Source organism: Abramis brama (assembly GCF_963993115.1).
Source record: "Abramis brama genome assembly, chromosome: 16".
Taxonomy (NCBI): Eukaryota; Metazoa; Chordata; class Actinopteri; order Cypriniformes; family Leuciscidae; genus Abramis; species Abramis brama.
In genome coordinates, this window is record NC_139978.1 from 12,223,524 (window position 1) to 12,247,967 (window position 24,444).

General features: G+C 36.5%; 1 protein-coding gene across 2 annotated transcripts in view; it reads left to right on the top strand.

The window, feature by feature from the left end:
- The first annotated feature begins 1,425 nt into the window (after positions 1 to 1,425).
- The window catches only part of LOC311066213 (glycerol-3-phosphate acyltransferase 4-like), a 38,153-nt gene continuing 15,134 nt past the window's right edge, over positions 1,426 to 24,444 (top strand). For both annotated transcript variants that reach the window (XR_014603039.1, XM_084087259.1), the window contains exons 1-9: positions 1,426 to 1,537; positions 3,274 to 3,781; positions 11,364 to 11,436; positions 12,912 to 13,245; positions 16,331 to 16,405; positions 16,588 to 16,677; positions 20,878 to 20,971; positions 21,052 to 21,167; positions 23,584 to 23,639. Coding sequence is in view for 1 of the 2 variants with exons in the window: in XM_084087259.1 (XP_083943385.1) it covers positions 3,614 to 3,781; positions 11,364 to 11,436; positions 12,912 to 13,245; positions 16,331 to 16,405; positions 16,588 to 16,677; positions 20,878 to 20,971; positions 21,052 to 21,167; positions 23,584 to 23,639 (1,006 nt within the window). In the remaining variant the exon portion in view is untranslated. The remainder of the gene's footprint in view (positions 1,538 to 3,273; positions 3,782 to 11,363; positions 11,437 to 12,911; positions 13,246 to 16,330; positions 16,406 to 16,587; positions 16,678 to 20,877; positions 20,972 to 21,051; positions 21,168 to 23,583; positions 23,640 to 24,444) is intronic.

Sequence of the window (24,444 nt, forward strand, 5' to 3'; positions counted from 1 at the left end):
TTCCAAAAATACATTAACATTGCCATATCCATTACCACACCAAACACGAGAGTTGTCATGAGTTGCCAAGAGTTGTCATGACAGAAATTATGTTTATTATTAGTGTTTTTCACTGGCTCATATTATATGGCACATTGGTTTACATACCTTACACATATGTGTTTAGCTATGATAATCACGTGCATTAGGCCTATTGTAGTTCATCTGGAGGTTGTTTTACTGGATATGATTTCACAATAAACTGACGTCAAGTCAAAACACATACACATATCAATACAGTTTCACACAACAAACATTTGGTTTATATGATTCAAGTATTTTTTCTTTCTTTTTACTGATGAGTTGAAACATTTTCAGTGAATCGTGGAGTGTTACCAAAAGGTATTATGTTATTTAGCTAACATTATGATAATTAGGACATAATCATGTCTGTGGGGCAATTATAATGGCAATTGTACTGCAATTGGCATACAGTCCTGCAGCACCACCAGGTGGATTTTAGTGTTAGCCTATGTTTTTTAAAAACTGAACTGTTTTCAAATAAATAATAAGACTATCTCTGGTAGGGGGTGAGGCTTGGAATTTGCCTGTAATTGGTAAGAAAACAAATAATAAATAATAATGCATCGATTTAATTTATTCAATGTACAATTTACATGAAATACTATTGGAGTTTCTCGGTGTCATTGTTCAGATGTGAATTAGTTTCCAACCTGTAGTGGAAAGCAGCACAGAGACAGCGTGATCACGTAAAACCTATTACTTCTTGTCTTTTACCAGCGCTTCTCGTGATTAACCAAACACATATGTTTGTGATTAGGCTAAGTAGCTACATTTAAAAAAATCTATATTTTTTAACGACTTCTAGGGCGATTGAGTGTTCTGAGCATCGATGCCATAGGCTATATATATATATACACACACACAGACACACACACACACACACACACACACACACATAGATACCTCATTAGAGGTTGTTTTATCCGCCATATCGAAACGGCCGGTCCGTGAATGCTGGAGAGCAAGTTGACTATGCATATCAGATGACTTTGCTAAATTAACAAGATGAAGACGTCAGGTAACACAACATTAAAAAGTTACCATAGTAAAAGTAAAACCTTAAAAAGTACCATAGTAAAAACCTGTAATATTGAGTTAATACATATAAAAACACAAAACAACACACTCTCTCCAGTGAAAGGTTATCCCCCGGCGGTTTCACAACCTGACGACACGCTGACCGTTCCAACATGGCGGGCTCGCCGACGTGTGGTCTTGAGCGGTCGAATGTTGAAATCTACATATACATATCTATGCTCTAATCGCCCCCTGGTGGAAAGTATCCGACTGCCGCATGCAAATCCGTTACTCCTTACTGGTGTGGTCACGGACACGCGTCAGTTTGTACGTCACTCACGACATGCGGATCTTCTGTTTTGCATCCTTTCCGTGACAGTCTGTTCTGCCGGTGTCGGGTGAGCACGATAAATACGCGCCTTCAGCTTGAGAACGAAGCAGCTCCATAAAGCGCCGAGTAAGTGTTTCTATAGATACCAGCACACGTGATGCTAGGATGAGCGGCATGTCTGTGTAAAATGATAGGCAAAAAAAAAAAAAATATATATATATATATATATATCAGACCATCCGCCTCTGTTCATCAACCAACTAACGTTAGCTGAAAGCTTTAGCTGGCAGAGATTACCTGATCTTAAAGTCATCTAGTCAAGTGGATCAAATATTTATATTTATATATTTTTTTAACAGCGACACAACAGATTATAACATGATGCGTAAGTACTTGTCTTGAGTAATTGTACTTCATTACTAGGCTACTGCTGCTAGTCGAGTACTGTTGAAACTGATTAGTTTTACTCTACCGTTACGTTTCTAAGAATTGTTTTTAACTGATGAAAATTATATTTGAGGTTTATAATATGGATAGTTTCGACTGTCATATTTAGCTGACAAGTCAAATTAATGTTCCCCATTCATTTCACTTAAGTTTCAAAACAGCCAATGAAATTATTTTTTTTTAAATTCATTTAAAAAAAAATAAAGGAATTTCTTTTAACTTAAAGCAATGCATTTTAACATGTAATTTAATCAAATTAACTGCATGCATTTTCTAAAAAATAAAATAAAAAAATAAGTCAAGACTAAAGTGATTAATCAGGTTACTTTGCATAGTTTAGTAGTGCTTCAAATTTACTTAAGTGAAAATCTTCATTGTATCTGTTTTCTTCAGTCAGTGTCAGACAGTGTTAGTATTATTTATATACTAGTAAAGTATAATATTTTAATTTATCTTTTATATTTTCGTTTGTTTAATTTTGTTATGTGCTTTTGTCGTTTTTAATATATATATATTTTGAAATGTTTCTATATAGCTTTAATGAAGTTTATTCCCATTTTATTAAGTCATTAAAGTTATTTATTTCAGTCAGTTGCCAAGGCAAAGTTTTGTTCAAGTTTTAAGCAACATTTAAAACTTTTCAGTTTTTCATCTAATATTTCTTTCATCTATATATTTAATTTAATAATTTATTTCAGCTTTATTTCAATTACCAAAAATAAATAAATAGTTTTAGGGTACATTAATGTTTACACAACGATGATGTACTAAACACCTACAAGTTTTTCCTTAGCGTTTTTTTTTTTTTGCGTATAGGCGACAACTTGTTAAAATGAACCCGATTCACATGGATCTGCGAAAACAACTGAAACCGATGTATGCTGTATGTCACTTTGTAAAGAAACACTATGCGCCTATAGATTGAACACGCATGCGCATGAGGTCACTGTTCACAAATTCATGTTTGTGTAGTTTTTACACGGAGACAATAATAACAGTATCGTTTTCAAAAACTTGCACTTTGAATCTCGTTTTCAAAAGTTTGCGATTACTTGTATATTTTTGGCTGGATACGTTCACCTATTAGAGTCAAATTTTGACATTAGTTGCATTAGTCTCTTCTCTTCTCTTCTCTTCTCTTCTCTTCTCTTCTCTTCTCTTCTCTTCTCTTCTCTTCTCTGTTATGTAAGTGTGTCTCCCACCACTGTACTCGTGGGAGCTCTATGAGCTCAAATATCTCCTTGTTTGAGATCCCATTGCAGCTTTTACTGAATGCAGGCCACTTTGTTTGGCGTTGTGATCAACCAGTTGCGTTTACTTTGGTGGGTGCGTCACTATCTGTTTGATTTGAATAAGGTTGTACTTGAGTAAACTGTAATCCTTTACCTGTATGTGTTTTCTTTCACATTCTCCAGGTTTCTTCATTTCAGAGCTCTGAGGGAAGAGCTGTCATGTTCTGTGAGTCTACAGGGATCTGAAGTTGCAAAGTTGCCAATGTATAATTCATTAAAAGCGAAGTAAATCGCCTCTGGGCAGTGCCACACGTCGAAAGATGTGTTTGCGTCATCCAGTTGTACACCAATGGATATAAAAGACTTTATAATGTTACCAGTCTTCTTTATGGACTCATTCCACATCATGCTCTGGAGACTTTGACCCTAAAAGTGCTTGAGAAAGTTGGCTTGTGGGAAGTCCACTTCCCTTTCCCAATTTATTTATTTTCTTCCTGAAAGAAACTTAAAAAAAAAAAAAAAAATGGGCCCTTTTATTTCTCCTTTTAGTAATCTGCTATGCATGCTCTTGGGCATTTCTTTCACTTTGTGGGTCACACTGCTTTTGGTCTTCATCATTGTTCCTGCCATTTTTGGTCTGTCTTTTGGCATCCGTGGACTCTACATGAAGACACTGCTCAAGGTGTTTAAGGTGAGTTGGAAGATCATCTTGTTCCATTTCAGGATGGTTAAAGGGATAGTTCACCCAAAAATGACAAGTCTGTCATTAATTACATCGACAGCTCCGCAACTACCACTTTGACGCTTCAAAAAGTTAATAAAGAGATTGTAAAACTAATCCATATAAATTGAGCGGTTTAGCCCATATTTTCTGAAGAGACTCGATTGATTTATATGATGAACAGATTTAATTTAGCCTTCTATTCACATTTAAACATTGATTAGCAAACATAAACAGAAGCTCAACCGAACATTCTTGACGCACGAGAACAAACCTAATTGGTTCTTACAGAAGCTCAAACGTGATGCGTAACACGAGAATGAACCTCATTGGTTCTCGCACGTCAAGCGAACATGCTTGATCTTCCATTTAACACAACTGATTTGTGAGTTGATTAATGTTTATGTGAATAAAAGCCTAAATTCAATCTATCGTATAAAGCGATCAAGTCTCTTTAGAAAATTCGGAATAAACCGCTTATCTCATATGGATCAGCTCTACGATCTCTTTATGAACTTTTTGAAGTGTCAAAGTGGTAGTTGCATAGCTCTCAGATTTCATCAAAAAGATCTTCATTTGTGTTCCGAAGATGAGAGTAATAGGTTTGGAGCGACATGAGGTTGAGTAATTAATATGAATCAATGAAATTTCATTGTTGGGTGAACTATCCCTTTAAGAAAATTGTTCTTCAGCCAGATTTATTTGTGTTTTTTTTGTTTTGCATTTGTTTACCGGATACTATAGAGTTGACAGTAAAGTTGGGGTGAGAGATCTTTTGTGATATTTGCTAAAGATTACATATAAAAGTGTTATTAAATTATGCAAGTTTTTAAATATCAACTTTCGTCTGATAACCGATATGATATTACAGCTCGATTTGATATATACACTGCGAAATTATCCCGCTTATCCGGCTACTTGCCACATAAGTAAATAATTGAACACAAAGTATTAATTTGACATATTTTATTACCTCAAGATGACTCTCAGTACCTGCTTGAGCGCTCTGTTACCAGTTGTAGCGGTTTTTGAAAATATTTTACTCTAGAAAAGGGGGGCCTGGCAGAAAAAGTTTGGGAACCACTGCTCTAAGGTATATAAATTATAAGGTATATAAAATAATATTATTATGGTACTACCATGATACATGTCCAAAAAAGTATGGTACTAACATGATCTTTTTTGAAACTCTTTTATTTATGGAGTGCATTTGGTAGTGTGAACTTCTCATGTGCTTCCAGAACACAATGATATTTACATTTATTCATTTAGCAGACGCATTTATCCACAGTGGCTTACAAATGAGGAGAGCAATATAAGCAATCAAACTAACAATAGGGCTGCTATATGCAAATGCTGTGACCAGTCCCAGTTAGTCTAGCACAATACACGTAGCAAGGTTTGTGTGTAAATGGACTGCATTTATATAGCGCTTTCACAGACCTATGGCCACCAAAGCGCTTTACATTGCCTCACATTCACCCATTCACTCACTCATTCATACACCGACGGCGGTGTCAGCCATACAAGGCGCCATCCAGCTCGTCGGGAGCAGCTGGGGTTAGGTGTCTTGCTCATGGACACCTCGACACTTGGTCAAGTGGAACTGGGGATTGAACCACCAACCTTTCGGTTTGTAGACAACCTACATGAACCACTGAGCCACTGCCGTGTGTGTGTTTAAAAAAAAAAGAAAAAAAGATATACTGTAGAATAGTAAGTGTTAATGGGTCAAGTATTGATGAAAGAGATCCAGTTGGTCCAGTAGGTTGATTGGCGAACCACTACTGAACCCAGCCTCGCTGTATACCAGGCAGGTACAGCGCATGGGTATTTCAATTCTGAGTGACCAGCTGCATCCGCTGTATTATGAGTTCCAGTGTCTGCCGTCCAATCGACGGTTTAGAGTACTGCGGTGTACAACCAAACGATACAAAAACAGCTTTGTTCCAGTAGTGATTCATTTTATGAATAGTACTAAGATGGAGTAAATTGTTTTAGTGTGATTTTAGTGTCTTGTTCTGTTTGTATGGTGTTTATCGTTTATATGTTTGAGAAACTGCCTAAACTTGTTCTCTGGAACTTAATTTACCTACGGGTACAAATAAAGGGACTCTGACTCTGACTCAGCAGCTTGGTTTGAGTTAGGCATTCCACAAGCTTGGAACAGTCCAGGTAAATGTCCGTGAAAGTGATTTTGTGCCTCTGGCACCACAAGGCACTGTTCACTTGCAGAACGCAAGATTCAGGAGGGAACATAGGTCTGAAGTAGTGAGTTTAAGTATCGGGGTGCAGAGCCAGTGGTTGTTTTATAGGCAAACATCAGTGCCTTGAATTTGATGCGAACAGCGATTGGCAACCAGTGCAAGTTTATGAGGTGAGGTGTGACATGGGCTCTCTTCGGCTCATTAAAGACCACTCTTGCTGCAGCATTCTGGATAAGTTGCAGAGGTTTAACAGTGCATGCTGGAAGTCCTGTCAAGAGAGCATTACAATAGTCCAGTCTGGATAGTACAAGAGCTTGGACAAGGAGTTGTGTAGCATGCTCTGATTCTCTTAATGTTGTATAGGGCAAATCTGCAGGACCAGGCAGTTCAAGCAATGTGGTCTGTGAAGTTCAAATGATCATCAATCACAACTCCAAGGTTCCTGGCTGTCCTGGATGGAGTTATGGTTGATAAACTGAATGGAGAAGTTGTGATGTAGTGTTGGGTTGGCCGGGACCACAAGCAGCTCTGTCTTTGCAGGGTTTAGTTGAAGGTGGAGGTCCTTCATCCAGCAAGAAATGTCTGTCAGGCAGGCTGAGATGCGAGCAGCTACCGTCGGATACTGTGTCATCAGCATAGCAGTGATGGGGAAAAATGAATGACATGACAGATCCTAGTGATGACATGTAAATGGAGAAGAGAAGTGGTCCAAGCACTGAGCCCTGAGGCACCCCAGTAGCTAGATGTTGCGACTTAGACCCCTCACTTCTCCACAACACTACCTGAGAGGTAAGACTTGAACCATTGGAGTGCGGACCTGAGATGCCCTTTGTCTTGAGGCTTGACTGGAGGATCTTGTGGTTAACTGTGTCAAAAGAAGCAGACAGATCCAGCAAGATGAGTACTGCGGATTTGGAAGCTGCTCTTGCCAGTCTCAGAGCTTTAATAACCGAGAGCAGGGCAGTCTCAGTTGAGTGTTCGCTTTTGAAACCAGATTGGTTGTTGTCAAGGAGGTTGTTCTGTGCAAGAACGGTAGAGACTTGGTTGAAGTGTTTTAGCAATAAATGGAGGAAGGGATATCAGTCTGTAATTTTACAAATGTGCTTAGAGTGCGTTTTGTTGTGGTAGTAGCCTAAGTCTTTTTAGCAGTAAAGACATTAGCAGAGAAGGAAGAGAGGAGGAATTTATATGTTTTGCATATTCATAGTCTTATTCAATTCTGGCCATCTTGATGTAAAAGGAGTTGGGAGTTCACTGAATTTTTTTTTTATTGGTCCTTCCTGAACCTACAGGAAGTATGAACCCCATTTCTGTGTAAGTTAGAGGCCGAGTACAAGAAATGAGATTTGGATGATGAGGACATGTTGCTCAAGTGCACATCTGGTTAATGTTTCTAAAAACTAGTTTTTCTTTTGCTGACACTTACTATATATCATAATGAAGTTTAGAGACAGGCGTGGAGGTGAAGTTAAGAGCTGAGGGGCTGCTTCACTCCAGCTGTGGTTGATTTATTTCAACATTACCTCACATCCGTCTGAAGCTGTTATGTAAGTTGTGTGCAATCTCACTGCGTGTGGCTTCCTTTTTTCTGCCTGCCACTATGGCTCTTCTGCAAACGAGTGACTTCCCACAATCCTTCAATAAACGGGTTCAGTGACGCAGAGACATTCTTGAAATAATTGCGAAATTCTAGTCAAATTTCATGTTATTTGGGTATTAAAGGGCACCTATTATGCCCCTTTTCACAAGATGTAAAATAAGTCTCTGATGTCCCCAGAGTGTATATGTGAAGTTGTAGCTCAAAATACCCAACATATTTTTTTTTACAGCATGTTTAAATTGTCACTTTTTGAGGCTGAGAAAAACGCACCGTTTTAGTGTGTATCCCTTTAAATGCAAATGAGCTGCCGCTGCAGGCACAGGGGGCGGAGCCTCACGAGCTCGTGCTCAGTGTCAGGACAATCTCATCTCACACAATGATAATATCAAAACAGAAACTCTCAGTAACGGTGTTCATTTCGACCCGGAGTCGGACAATAATGCCCGCAGAGCCCGAGAATAAATGCTGTATGGAGATAGAACAGGTAAAGTTTAGTTTAATTACGGTTATAACTTATTTGTCATCTGCTTTTATCCACTATTAATACAAGCCTGCTGTCCGAATGATGGCCAAAAATGTACTGATGATTTTTATGAAGTTTATTGTACATCACACATAAGATGAAGCATCAGTTTTACTCCAGAATATCACCCTAAGAGATGAATAAACACCTCTTTTTTATCATTATAGGGTGGTTGTATACACACACTGCCAACACACAATTATGTTCAAACACCATGTAAAAGTGAATTTTGCATAATAGGTGCCCTTTAAACAGCATTCAGCTATTAAAAGCTATTAAATTTGTCACATTTACATGTCAGTGATGCAACTTGGCCAACCTAGTAACGGTGAAGTACGATAGATACTATTGTTGGACGCCAGATACAAATTAATAATTAAGCGTAGCGTCAGTTCTGGCAGGTCACGTTAGTCAAGCTCGCATCAGCTGACTCTCAGCTGATACACGTCTACTTACAGGAATACAACGCCTATCACCAATGTTACCTCTAATTTTTTTTCTTGCTGAGCAAATCTTTTCTCTATTGGGCGTACATTTTTCGCCACCTGAGCAAAAATATTCTTTATACCTGACCTGTACAGCATACGTAGAAACACAATGGTTTCAACATAAAGTTGTAACTTTTAACTTGAATGTGCCATTTCTATTTTATTTGATCCTTGATGTAACTTATTGGTATTAAATCATATTTTTGAAAAACAATCAGTTAATTAAGAAGTCACTAAATGAAGCACATTTTAGGTTACCTGAAATACCTAATACCTTTAGGTATTTTTTTTTACAGTGCTATTAACTGTACCAGTCTTTACCAATAAATCCTATGAAAAATAATTTACAAAATCTATTGCAGGACAGTTCAATTCTTCACAATAATATAATATAATATAGTATTAAAAAAATCAAGCTTTTACACTGAGATTTGGGAAACCATAAAGTGTTTTTGCACAGTCAATTCATTTTGTACAAGCACCATTAAACCATCAAAGTTAAATGATTGTTTATTGCTTATGAATTTCCAATATTTTCTTTAGCAGGGAGTGGCAAGGAGCCCTAAACAATACCCTTGTGGGATCAATTCTTTATTAGGCTTATAATGAAATATAATATAATATAATTAGGGCTGTCAAAAGATTAATCGCGATTAATCGCATCCAAAATGAAAGTTTGTGTTTAAATAATATATCTGTGTGTACTGTGTATAATTAAATTTGTATATATAAATACACACACATGCTTGTATATATTTAAGAAAAATGTGTAATTTATATATAAAAAAAATTATATTTATATATAATATAAATTATATATAAATATATACAGTATATGTATGCAAATATTTCTTAAATATATACATGCATGTGTGTGTATTTATATATACAAAATAATTATACACAGTACACACACATATATTATGTAAACACAAACTTTTATTTTGGATGCGATTAATCGCGATTAATCTTTTGACAGCCCTAAATATAATATAATATAATATAATATAATATAATATAATATAATATAAAAAAAAACGAATTGAAGTATTTGAAGTGATAATATATCAGTTTAAATGCTTCAATTTGTTTTCATATTATATTATTATAATATGAAAATAAACTGAAGCATTTAAATAGATCTAATAGTTAAATATTTTCAAGAAAAGTGAATGTGATCTTTTAGTAATCTAACCATCCCTGAAACCCAAACATAATCTATTTAAACTAATGTAATGTTGTATTTTGAGTTTGCACGTGGGTGGGTGTGTAATTGTTACCGTTCTGTCTTGTGTCCATCATCTGTTATTTCCACCACTTAATCAAACCACTCTTCTTTAAAACATGATGATGTGATTTTATTTCACATCTTTGCTTTTCTCATTGCCTCTCGTATTGAGCTATTTGGTCCGCACACACATGACAGTATTCTTACCAATTCTTACCGCCAATCCTAACTGTATGCTAATTGTCAATCGTATTTTGACGATAGTGACCCTGACAGAAAGAGTACAATTTAATTTAAATTCTAAAAAGTGCTATTCCTTGCTGTGTGTAGCACCTACGGCTCTGCAGGATCTGAAGCATCCCAGTTTTAGAAACCAACATCTAAACAGTTTGAGCTGCACATTTAGGGGCCGTTTACACAACACCATTTTCAACTTAAAACTTTGGGTGCATTTTGGCCGTTCATTTACAGGGGGCTTGAAAATGCAAACTTTTGAAAAAGGGTTTCAAAGTGCAAGTTTTTGAAATTGATACCGTTATCGTCTCTGTATAAACTACAAAAACGTGTATATCATGTATAACTATTCAGTCTATAGGCGCGTGTTTCTTTACAAAGTGACATCGCCAACCACTGGCCTGGCATGCATATAGCGTTTTTAGTCATTTTCGCGGATCTGTGTGATCGGGGATCGTTTTGACAATATCGTCTGTATGCAAAAAAACGCAAAAGAAAAACGTTTCCGTTTTTAGTACATCATTGTTGTTGAAACAAATGTACCCTTAAGATTGCAAAGTTATACGGTCCCTTGAGCACCAGGAACAACATTATGACATTTGTGACGTGTCCATTCTGTCCTTAACCTCAAAGCATTACATGTTAGAAGAATATGACATTGAAGCATTGAAGTTCAAGCAAAACCTGTGGTAAATTTTGCAAGATATCAAAACCAACCCCTCAGTGTTTACTGATTCTCAGTGCAAGTCAGTTGTGTGTATTGTGTGCTCCACATGCCTGAATTAACATGCTGACATTATTCCTCCTCCCACAGCTTTTCAATAAAGTGCTTGTTGTTCCTTGGGGGAACATTCAGTGTGTATTTGTGTGTGTGAGTGTGTGTGTGTGTGTGTGTGTGTGTCTGTGCAGTCCACCTCAATGTGTTCAAATCACGAAATAGGCAGTTTTATTTTAAGGGCCATTATGATGTAATCCACAGAGGAAGTATAACTGATTTATTTTGCGGTTTATTAATTATTAATGACTTGCTGACTGCACATTATCTGCTATATTACATACTAGATATTTTCCCCCATAATTAGATTTTTCATGCATGATCATTAAGTTAAATATGAATATAAATATTTTAAATAATAGATGGATTTGTATACAATTAAATATTTAGATCACCCCTAATTCTTTACTAATTCTTAACTAATTAAGATAATTCTTAACTAAATAGTATGTTGCAGTGATAACATTAAATTGAGTTTTTCTTTCTTTGTTTTCCAGTGGGCCACAGTGAGGATGGAAAGAGGAGCCAAGGAGAAAAATCATCTTCTGTACAAACCTTACAGTCTTAATAGTAAGTATGTCAGTGTCTGTGTAAGCACTGTGTACAATTACACCTATGGGAAAATGATCTATTGCTCCTGTGTGCTCATCTGCTTAATAATCTGAGTGACATTGCTTGTTTTGGTGTGTCTCCTGTGCTTGGTTGATCTCATAGGACTTGTACCGTGGTTGTTTTTGTCAGTTGACCGATCCACAGAAAGATCAGACAACAATTAATTGCGGTCAAACTACATTTGTGTCCCATTTGCTTGTGTTTGCATTTGCTTGAGTTGTTGCACGTCATTATATAATGTTTTAACTTTTTTTTTATTCAAAGAATTTATTAATTTACAAATTGTCCGGGAATTTACAGTTAAAGACCCAAGGACCAGATATGATTAATTAAGACCAGGAGTTACAAGTGCAGTCAATTTAAGACAAGAGTCAGAATTATAATAAATTAAAGAAAAAGTTTGACTGAAGATAGTTTGCAGTTTCATCAGGCAGATGTCAGCTTCAAGACTCACAAGGAGTTCATAGGCCGCCCTGTTACAGTTACTAAGATCACAGCAGTTATACCCTTCACCAAGGTCTAAGCTACGTCATTGCTTACAGGTTGAATGATTCTGATTGGCTAAGAAATAGATCAACATAGTAAATTTCCACACATGGACTGATAGGTAGTAGCACATCTCCATAGTCTGTATGGCTGCCACCAGGACCCTATGTTAGGTATGAATGGTCCTCCGAGGTCACAAGACTGTGTGTCTAGGCGTCAGCATGTCGAAGAAAACAAGTCAGTCAATATCCAATAATGCCACTTGTTCCTTGGCCTGTAACCAAGAATACTAACACACACATAGACACACAGCTTCTTCAAGGTTGGATTTGGTCTGGCTCTTACTATAAACAGGAGATTCTTCCCAAAACATCAAGATAACAAGTTCTTTCTCTCAATGAGAGGACACTTTGATATAGAACAGGAAAGTAAATGTTAAGAAATCGTCACTTAAACTATTGGTTCCAATGACCCTTGTTACCTATAGTCGTCATGGTGAGCTAGAAGAACAGATATATGTTTTAACACGTTGAAGACCTTTCTCAAACAAAACGAATCCATATTTCATTTCTGGAAGCCGGGCTAAATGAGCGAACACTGTTACTGCATTCCTGGCATGGGCTCAGATATTTAATACAGACATTAAAGAATACATGAAAAGAACATTTCAGTAATCACACTGGTAACTTCTATAACGAAGTAAAATCTCATAAGCATAGAGAAGTCATTCAACTCATTTGATATTAAGAAGGATAAATATTGATTAATACCTTGATTATAATCACTCATTAGATATACATCGAAGCAGCAGTGGATTCCAGAATCCACTCTCTTCAAAATTGACTTAATTACACCCTAGACTGTGACATTATGTGCTCTGTTATATAATGTTCTGAATTTTGCTCTTCACAAAGACACTGTATGTTTGCATTATCATTTTATCTCAGGCATTATCGCTAAAGAACCCACGTCACTGGAGGATGAGCTCAAAGAGATTCGGCGAAACGGGAGCAGTCGAGAGTTGGATGGCTCCGCCTCCGCCGCCACAGGCCCCTCCCCTTCCTCATCAGAGTTTGAAATGTCAGACACCTTCTACTTTTGCCGCCGTGGCATTGAAAGCATCGTAGATGATGAGGTTACCAAATGTTTCTCGGCAGAAGAACTTGAGTCGTGGAACCTGCTGACCAGGAGCAACTATAACTTCCAGCACATTAGCACCAGACTGACCGTGCTGTGGGGTTTTGGCGTCATCATCCGTTATGGGTTCCTGTTGCCCCTCAGGTGAGCAAGAAGAAAAATGGGGATCGATAAATGTCAGAGATATTAAAATTCAGGCTGATGCTAATTATTAATTTCGTTTTATGGCCAATAACCCATAAACGGCTGATATTATAATTTTATGGTGTTTTGTCTAACTAAATTAAAAAATAAAATACTAAAATTAAAGTAATCACTATATTTTGCATCACTTCATTTTAACGTACAGTATGAAAAATGGATTTCTTACCAAAGATTACATTTGATAATGTTATGAAATTACATTTAGTGAGTCCAATCTCTCATTTTGATAATAATAATGGATGTGATACCAATATATTGTGCATCCCTTTTAAAATAATACAAATAAACCCTTATTTATGGAATAATCAAATGTGAATATTAGCGAGAAGAATTCTAAAATAATAAATAATAAAATGAGGCCAATGCTAACAACAAACAAGTGGTATTACCATTGTTTTTTGACACGTGTACCATGTTAATATTATGTATTTTTGTACATGTACCATGGTAGTGCCTTGGTTATCTTTGAAGTATCTTGGCGTGGTATGCAACAAATTATTATGTTATTGCCCTGACTGAGCGCTAACTGCCACAGTATGTTTACACAGTATGAATACCAAAAATTATTCAAATTAGAAACGGCTGCTTCATGAAGAAAGGAGCAGAGGGCACTGCTGCTACTCTCATTTACATGTCTATGAAAAATACTTAAAAGATATGGTATTGTTGGGTACATGAACTACTTTTTGAGGTCCACTGTATGAAATATAGCGAAACAGAAAAGAAAAAAAATTCTGCTTGTAAACTGTCAATGGCTTTGTAAAGTGCTGTCAGAATAAATATTAAATATTAGTTTTGGTTGGCTGATGTTATAATTTGACATCGTTCTAATTGGTCCATTCTGAGACGTTTGCTCTGCTTTGGCACACAAGTCTGAATTTAGTGTCTTAAAATACAGGCTAATTCTGCTGCCCCTCAGGGCCATATGGAGCTTCTGTAGGATTAATGTCAGTCAGGGCAATGGCCTTAACCCACATCCCTTAATAGAAACACTTCCTGTGCGCACATTTGAGATGAGGAAGAGTGCCTGATATCTGAGCTCTGTTTAATCAGATGTGCCCACCTGGGTATTGTGCTGCATCCATTAGGTCAAAGTAATGGTGCGGTGGGTAGTGCATGTGCTCCTGGAGTTATGATCATATAACTAATGTAGGATGTAGGTTTGAATTCGACCTGCGACAAATTCCAGTAGGGATGGGTATTGTTTGAAAATGAATCAATTCCGATTCTACTTATCGATTCCAATTTTAATACCAGTAGACGCGATTAACTGGTAGAAATTTGTCAACCGGTAGAGATTTTGGAGTATCGTCTCTATCGCGGTTACGGTCACGTGGTGTCGCCTTCACAAAAACGTATCTTATGAATGTGTTTTTAAGCCTTGCGGTTTTAAAACAAGTAGTAATTTTAAACCGTTTAAGCGCAGTAAGCAGCAAAAGAGGACTGTATGCTATCGGTATATGCGCGCGCTTGTCTGAGCACACACCTGAAATGCGCGCACATGAAGCTCCTGCTCATACAGCTCTGAACTCTTTGGGCTTAAACGGTCCAATACACACACACTTATGTTTCAAAATGCTCCTGTTTGCAAGTGTCCTCATAAACACAGTCTTTATGCATTAAGTGAACAATTGCGAAAGAATGCGCATATCAGTATATTAGATCTGCGCATTCGGTCTTAAAGTGACAGCGGTCACTGTGCCGTTAATGTTAATCAAACAATCTCATTACTCGGGTCTTTACTGAATTACTTTTGTTACTTTAATAAGAATATATAATATGATGTATGTTTAATTTACACTGTGAAGACAGTGCAGTGTAATTTTGATTACTTTATACAGTTTATGTAGTAGCCTTTTTCTATAGTCCTAACTAGTGCTTGTAGTTTTTCAGGTAGGTCGATTTAATTTGTGTCTGTTCTATTGTAGCTTTTTTGTCCTATTTCTTGTAATTAGTTTCTTTGTTCCTATTTTATCACTGATTGTTTACCTATCTTCAGTAAGCATGAGTTTTATTTATTTTTTATGTTGGTTTGGCTAGTATTATTTTTTTTGTGAAATTGAAATTAGTGATGAGATTTATGAAATTTCAGTGGCATCAAAAAGTGTGATATAACTTTATTTAAAGCAAAAATAATTATATTGTGATATTTATCATTATAGTGAAATAAAATGACTCATATTGTGATATAAGATTTTGGTTATATCGCCCACCCCTAATTCCCAGTTTCGACTAAAAACATTGAATCAAACATTTATATATCAAACATATTTATTCTGTCTTTTGGCGAAACGTTTTGTTGCAGCTGATTACCCTGAATAAAAATCAGCAGCCTAAAGAACACCAACACTTTTTTTATGGTTTAAACAAAAATACCACAGAAAAACTAAAATAAATTTCAAACATTATTAAAGATTAGTAAACAGTAATAAAATAAGAACAAAGAAACAAATTAGCAATAGCACAATTGGTACTGAAATTGTAATCAAATGTAAAATAACACTACATACTTTTCTTTTTTTAAATAAAATATAGATGAATCCTTATTAAAGTTACAAAAGTTATTAATATAGTAATTAATCACATAAAAATGTGCACACAGGAATCAATGAGGAATCGAAATTTTCATTTTATTACAAGTATTTTCGATTCCACACCCCATATTCCAGTCCCTCTCTTTCCTTCCATTAATTCCAGTTCTTTTTTATTTGTATCTCCAGTGAAAATCAAAAGGCAGAATGTAAAAAAAACTTGACTTCGATATTAAAAGTACACTCAGTAATTTGTTGCAAATTAAAAAGGTTTTACACATACATTTTTTAAAAATAAAATTATTTAATTAAAATTAAAGTGATATACACTTGAAGACAGTCTTCTAGAAAAAGATGTTTTATTCTACATGAAGCATCATACCTTCTTACGTTTCACAAATCCAAAGTAATGCAAACAAAAAGGTTTAATGGGTACATTTTGTAATGATTGTTCCAATGTTTGAGTTGAAATGTCTTGTTTTTTGGTTTATCAGGCTAACATTAGCAATCACAGGAATAAGCCTGTTGGTTGTCTTCACCACCATTATTGGTCTTCTGCCCAATGGGAGGTAAGAAACTTGATTTTATATTAAAAAAATGCCTTTTTTGTCATTTGTTTTGCTTGCTTATACTAGTGCTGGACCAATCTGTGAGACCAATACATTTTCAGATATTTTGAAGTTAGTTGTAAGTTTGTTCAGGAGTGTGATTTAATATGGATGTTAATATGGATGTCCCTGTGTGTTTGCAGGCTGAAAAATTTTCTCAGTGAAACAGTGCACCTGATGTGTTATCGTATCTGTGTGAGAGCGCTGACTGCTATCATCACATACCATCACAGGTAAAACGCCACAGATCATACGCATGCTTTCTGGAAATCTCCAACCATCAGGAGCCTTGGCATTATGGGTCAATGTGCAATCTGACAGTCGCATGTTTGCAATCACACACAATCATGTACAATCAAACAAACACACAAACATGCACAATAACACACCCACAATCACTCTTGCAATCAGACACTAAATATATATATAGTTATAACTATCTGTTACACCATCGGGCCAAACTGTTCGCATTGCTTAACTGTTCCACTCCGTGCCAACCCAGCCTAGCCGGTACGGATATATTTTCATTTTTCACTGTGGGGCTGATAACAGCGCTCTTCTGGAATGTACTCTAATACAAATGCGTCAGCCACTGCCTTGGTAATGCAAAAGTTTACAGACGTATGATATGTAAGTAGCAACTGTGTTATGGAGGATGATCAGATATTTCACAAAAATCACATGCTCACAATTACTCTCGCAATCAGACACTAACTATCAATCAAGTCAAGTCAAGTCATCTTCATTTATATAGCGCTTTTAACAATGTAGATTGTTTCAAAGCGGCTTTACAGTAACAAACGGATAATTTAAGGTAACAGAGATTGTTTTGGCTTTATAGCGGTTCTTGAATAAAGATATTTTCCAGCTAAAGTTAGTTTTGGTTGATTCACTTCCGTCGCAAGGATCATTAGTTATTAAATTAGAGGCCGCTAAGACGACATCGTTCTCTCTACACAGACTTTAAACGCAAACCTGTGAGAAACGCTGATGGCGCTCACGTGCGCATCAATAATTAATTCTATAGTTATGTGCATTTGAATATATGTGCACAGGTTTGTAATTCCCTACAAACCAAGCCTTAAACTACTGGCCTTAAAATTTTGCTAGTTGGCACTTCAGCACTGCATTGTCATCGGGTCCAGGCGAAGGTCCTTCGTCAGATCTGGATACAGCCTGGATCCGGCAGGCTGTGGGAAAACCTCGGGATAAACAAAGACACTAAAATTAGCGTAGATGCCATTCTTCTTATGATGTAACGAGTACATCAGGATTTATGGGAAGTGTTCCCGGTTCCGGCTGACCTAATCTATGCAGCCTAACATTGGATTATAGAAGTCTATAATGTATTATGTGAATGCTAGGTCAAAGACATGTGTCTTTAATCTAGCTTTGAACTGACAGAGTGTGTCTGCTTCCCGGACAATGGTAGGAAGACTGTTCCAAAGTTTTGGTGCTAAATAGGAGAAGGATCTACCGCCAGCAGTCGATTTTGATATTCTAGGTATTATTAACTGGCCGGAATTTTGAGATCGCAATAGACGTGAAAGACTATAATGCGTTAAGAGCTCGCTCAAGCTTCCGGTGGCGGTCGGTGCGCGTTCACAGAGATGGAAAGCGTCGTGACGTAGAACGAACGTTGAGTTTTGTTTTGCTCTGCTCTCTGGCTGCGCTGTCACGTTCGTTCTACGTCACAACGCTTTCCATCTCTGTGAACGCGCACCGACCGCCACCGGAAGCCAGTTATTTTAGTTTATAAAGTTTTAAATATGTATATTTTTACGACAAAACCGCACGGATTACCCTCAGAAGGCCTTCGTTTATCCCCCTGGAGCCGGATGGATTATTTTTGAGAAGGATGCATGTACATTTTCGGACGTGAATCAGCTGGACCCCATTGCTTCACATTATAACCACTGAAAGATCTAAGACATTTTCTAAAATAACTGAAAATGTGTTCGTCTGAAAAAAGATTGACATATGCATCTCGAACGGCTTGAGGGTGAGTAAATCATGGCTTAAATATCATTTTTGGGCGAACTATCCCTTTAAGCGTGCAGGGCAACCACCCAGTAGAGCATTACAATAATCTAGCCTTGAGGTCATGAACGCATGAACTAATTGTTCCGCATTTGTCAATGAGAGCAAATGGCGTAATTTAGATATATTTTTAAAATGGAAAAATGCGGTTTTACAGATACTAGACACGTGATTTTCAAATGAAAGATTGGTATCAAAGAGCACACCCAGGTTCCTAACCGACAACGAAGATTTAACAGAGCAGCCATCCAGTGTTAGACAGTATTCTAGATTATTACGTGTGGAAGTTTTTTGTCCAATAATTAGAATCTCTGTTTTTTCAGAGTTAAGTAGTAGGAAATTACTAGTCATCCAGTTTTTTATATCAGCTATGCATTCCGTTAATTTTGTGAATTGGTAAGTTTCGTCAGGGTGTGAAGAAATATAGAGCTGAGTATCGTCAGCATAACAGTGAAAGCTAATTCCATGTTTCCTAATGATATCTCCTAATGGTAGCATGTACAGAGTGAACAGCAGCGGTCCTAGTACTGAGCCTTGTGGTACACCATACTGAACATGTGATCGATAAGACATCTCTTCATTTACTGCTACAAACTGATAATGGTCAGATAAGCATGATTTAAAGGACAAGTTCGGTATTTTACACTTAAAGCCCTGTTTACAGATAGTTTCTGATGAAATAGAACGGTTAAGATAAAACTACGATAAAACCTGTTGGAAAGCATCTTTTGCAGCGATTTTTTTGTGAGCATATCAGTGAACACCCCTGACCACTCGGTGAGTTTCACGTCTTTGTAAACGAAAAACCAAATTTTAATCTTAACCGTTCTATTTCATCAGAAACGATCTGTGAACAGGGCTTTAAGTGTAAAATACCGAACTTGTCCTTTAAACCATGCTAGTGCAATTCCACTAATGCCAACATAATGTTTGAGTCTATTTAAAAGAATGTTGTCTATATCAGCCTATAACACACACACACACACACACACACACACACACACACACACACACACACACACACACAGAAACAATGAACCCTTTCAGAACTTCTTTCTCAAATACACACAAATACAAACTCTCTCCATTGCATAGCATCTGTCAATCACACACACATGCTCACAATCAGACACCCATAATCAAACACTATCATACTATCACAATCACATAATTAGACGCTTGCAAACACTCAGAGGGTCGCAATAAGAGGCTGTTTACATGACACCATTTCAAATAAAAGCATACAACTTTTTATCCGTTTTGGGTGCCTGAAAATGCAAATTTTTGAAAACGGGTTTCAAAGTGCACGCTTTTGAAAACGGTCTCCATGTAAATAACAAAAACACGAATCTAACGTGAATATAACACACACGCACGCACACACACAATTAACCCTTTCAGAACTTCTTTCTCAAATACACACAAATACACACATTCACCATTGCATAGCGTCCGTCAATCACACACACATCAAAATTAGTAAACTTGCATTCAAACACATACACTACTTGCGCACACACACACACACACACACACTCTCAAACGCACATGCTCATTATCACTCTCACAATCAGATATTCACAATCAAACACTCAATAAACGCGCACATACACTCACAATCAGACACTCACAAACACTCACACACACTGTCACAATCAAACACTCAAAATCACTTCCACAGTCAGACACATGCATCCCACTTATACTCTCTCAACCAGGCACTCACAATCACACAAACAAATATATGCTCACAAACATTCACTCTTAACAGTCACTCAATCACACATGTTTACAATGCTACAACACCCTCACAATCATGCACTCAAATGACACTCCCAATCGCACACCCAGTCATACATTCTAAATAACACGCTCACAGTTCTCTCTGTTCTTCAAACCTGTCTGACTATCCCCCTTGGGACACAAAAGGAAACATTTTGGAGGATGTTCTATTCACTCTTTTCCATGCAATTACAGTAAATGAGAACTGGTTCTTGAGAATGTTAACTCCTCTAGCATGTTCTGTATAGATGGTTCAGATTTTGATGTTATCTGACACACAAACAGCGTGGGGTCAGAGTTCATGACACCGGAAGGTAACAGTGAGTTAACAGGGGCTTTGTGTCTTAGTCTCAGGTCAGGTAAACTTGATTCATCAGATTTTGTGCTTCTCCAGTGCTCTCTTTGTCATTATCTCAGCCTGTTTCCCAGCAAGAATCCCATTCTTGTCATGCTTTCTCTCCCTTGACTAGTCAAACTGGTTCTTTTAATATGAAGATGCTACTATGCTCTTAACCTGTTTACCTTACCATAAACATTGCTCTCCATGTTTCTCCTGTAACTATTTACACTCTCTGCCCACAATCTCCTATCTGTGTCTTTCTCTGGAACAGTGAAAATAAACCCAAGAATGGAGGCATCTGTGTTGCCAACCACACTTCACCCATTGATGTCATTATACTGGCCAGTGATGGATGCTATGCAATGGTGAGTGTGTGTGTATTCATGTGAATTTGAGAAAGAAGGTCAGAGGGTAAATAAATTGTGTCTATGTGTGTGTGTTAAAGGTGGGTCAGATCCATGGGGGCCTGATGGGGCTCATTCAGAGGTCTATGGTGAAAGCTTGTCCACACATTTGGTTTGAGCGATTAGAAGTCAAAGATCGCCATCTAGTGGCTAAAAGGTAACTCAGCATCAACACTTGTCTCATTTCTTTGGATTTTAAACAAAAGTGCTGTGGCCAGTTGCATAAACTGCTTAGACAAGTCTTATTTTTTCCTTCAAGGCCGGTCATAACCTTTTAAAGTCAGTTACATAAAAAGGTAGATCGGTATCATTTGAATTGGAAAAGTAAGACTGATTTAACCCCTTGGTTAAAGGGGTCATAAATTGAGAAATCAAATTTTCTTTAATCTTTTGAAAAATGGTCATTGTACTATACAAATATCCTGTAAGTTTCTAAACACAAAACTTCCTTGTTAGTCCAAAAGCAGCTTTTATTGAAGCCAAGCTCAGAAAACGACTCGTTTTGTATTTTTATTACGCCATAGTGCAACGAAAGACCGCCTATGTAGAAGAAGATCTACATCATTACCTCTTTATCCCCGCCCACTGATTCACACGTCAAGAAAATAAGAGAGACGCAAACACAGGATTACTCCAGCTACAATACGATAGAGATCCCTGTGAGGATTACAAGACGTTTTAATGTGCCAAGTTATGGAAAAACACTATCTTGTAATCCTAACATTAAGAAAGCTTGGATGAACTTTATTTTTAATGAAGTTCCAGTCAGATTGCGTCAGTAAGACACTGTTTGTTTATTTACATTTTACTGCAGATTCCTTTTTAAACAAGACACGGTTATACGCTGGCTTTTCAGAGAGATTGAAAATAAAAGATGATGCAGTGCCGACTACATTGGATATGACAGTAATGTCACAATACTCAAGTGTAACAGTGTTTTCACCATGTGTCACTATTGCTTTGTCTGATACAGATCGTTTGATGTATCAAGTATTTATACTGTAGCGCCGCAGTCAAACTGAACAGTTGTGATAGTTGTGATTCGCTGTTCTTTCCTTTGCTATGGCATTTATGGGGTTAGTGCGTTGGTTTATAGGACACGGAAGAAAGCACGTTAGCGAACGCTTTTGTTATTGTTTAGATCTAAGCCATTTCAAATGACAATATAAGTTTTTCACTTTATCGAGAAGGATGAACTATGAATAGCCTTTAAGAACGACAATGTGACAAACAACGGTACATTCATTCATAATTCTATTTACCCAAAACACAGAAAGTCATCCTTTTAACTCTAAATACTTATGCTTTACAAGTCTTGGTTGTGGCAAATAAAGTTTATATAATAATATGCATAAATGTTTCACATGGTTGGCAGATGTTTCAACTATGTAACAATGTATTTTTCAAAATCTGAAGTTTTCAAAACAATTCCACACATGTAATGACAGGGACGTTTAAAATATTTTAATATGCAAAACTGCTACCCACTCATAGCAGTGGGTGTTTACTTCCAAGTCTTGAATGCGGCACGCCTATCACAACTGAGTGTTCGAAAGAGAGGGTCGAAACAGGATAGAAAAACACTTACTTACTACTAAATTAGGATGTCCAGAACCTAAAAATTACACTACTTCTTTTTTTTTTCTTTCAAAAATCATATATCAGTCTATTATGATAAAATGTTATCTTTAAATGTATGTTTTTTCTCTTTACATATGTTTTGGTGATTATTTTATTTGCCTCTAGATTCTTGAATTGTACTATTTTAATTGAAAATAAGCATTATTGATCCTTAATAAATAAGCATTTTTTTTTGCATTTTTTTTCCCACAAAAAATACCTCATTCCAGTCCAGTTCTAGTGAAAACATCAATAATAAATCATGCATTCATTCATTGAGTGTCTCGTGGACCTCTTGTGGGAAAAAATTACATTAATCTGAATTTTATGAAAACTGCCGCTAGAGGAGAGGGTACCTAAAGTTTCTCTTTGGATATTTTATATAAAGCAAATAAATTGGAATATGGGAACAAAACTCCAATTTGAAACTTAAATTAGCTTTTTATGCATTCATAGATATATTTAGACATTTAAAAATAAATATTTTGTAAAAAATAAAAAAAAGTATTATGTATTTTTTATGTGTGAGTGGTTTACATCTGTGTGTTTGTGTTTGTGAGTGTGTTCTGCATTGTGGATGTTCTATAGTCTCATCCCTTTATTTGAGTGTGTGTGTGGGGTTATGGGGGTCAAATTGACCCATGAGGGAAGGATATGTTACTATTTTCATTACAACCACAAAAACTCTTAGAATCCAGTCAATCGTTTTTGTGTATTCCCATTTCAGATGTGAAAGTTTAAAGCAAACTCTTAGACCACTTAGATCGTCTAAAAATCGTCCAAAAATCGGAGAGGAGTAGGGTTAATATAGTGGTTAAGTTTCTGCAACTGGTCCCTCAATTCTTCTTCTAAAAAATGCAAATTAACATTAGTAGTTCATATATCACACTGAAACTGGTTCTTTTATAACTAACCTATCGTTGTTGTCATTAATCAAATGCGTTTTATTTCAGGTTGAGTGATCATGTAAAAGACAAAAGCAAACTGCCTATCCTCATATTCCCTGAAGGTAAGCTGAACTCATTCTCAGAAAGGATTATTGATGTGAAAGGGAAACTAGGGGAGACTACTATAATATTATAGCAATTAAAAATAATATGTATTGAATATAGTTTGAATATATGTAAAAAAAAAAATATATATATATATATATATATATATATATATATATAATTTTTTTTTTTTTTTTTTTTTTTTTTTTTTTTTTAAATATACATATTTGTTTAACTTTACTAACCCCAAACTTTTGAATGGTTGTGTATATAATACACTTGATAACTTGACAGCAAGAAACAAATACTGGACATCCAAAACTCAAAATTATTGTTTGTTGAACATTTCTTACAAAGTGAACTGGGGCCAGTTGCATAAATACAGCCACTATGTTAAGACTGTGTCTTAAGAACTAGTTGGACCAACTAGAAATTAGTTAGGGCTAATCAGTCTTACTTTTTGTGTAAGACGTTTATGCAACCGGCATTGATCACTCTTGATTGATCAGAGAAAGAATGTGATGGAAAAACATTACAATTGCCCCGTTACAGTTTCTCTTCTAATAAGTGTTTTACATTATGTAAGCTTATAGTGACTGCCATCACAAGTGACCTGGGTAGGGTTGCACCAGCCGTTCGTAAGTTCTTGGAACTTAAAGTCCACACTAGAGGCTACTACTAGCTAGTTTGTAACTAACTCTGTACTTTATTCCGTTGCACCATTTATTCGTAAGGCAGAACGTTGCTAGTAGGTCGTAAGCTATTCAGTCTGTCTGCTATTTTATTCCAACTGTTACTCCTGATCGGAGACTGCCATAAAAT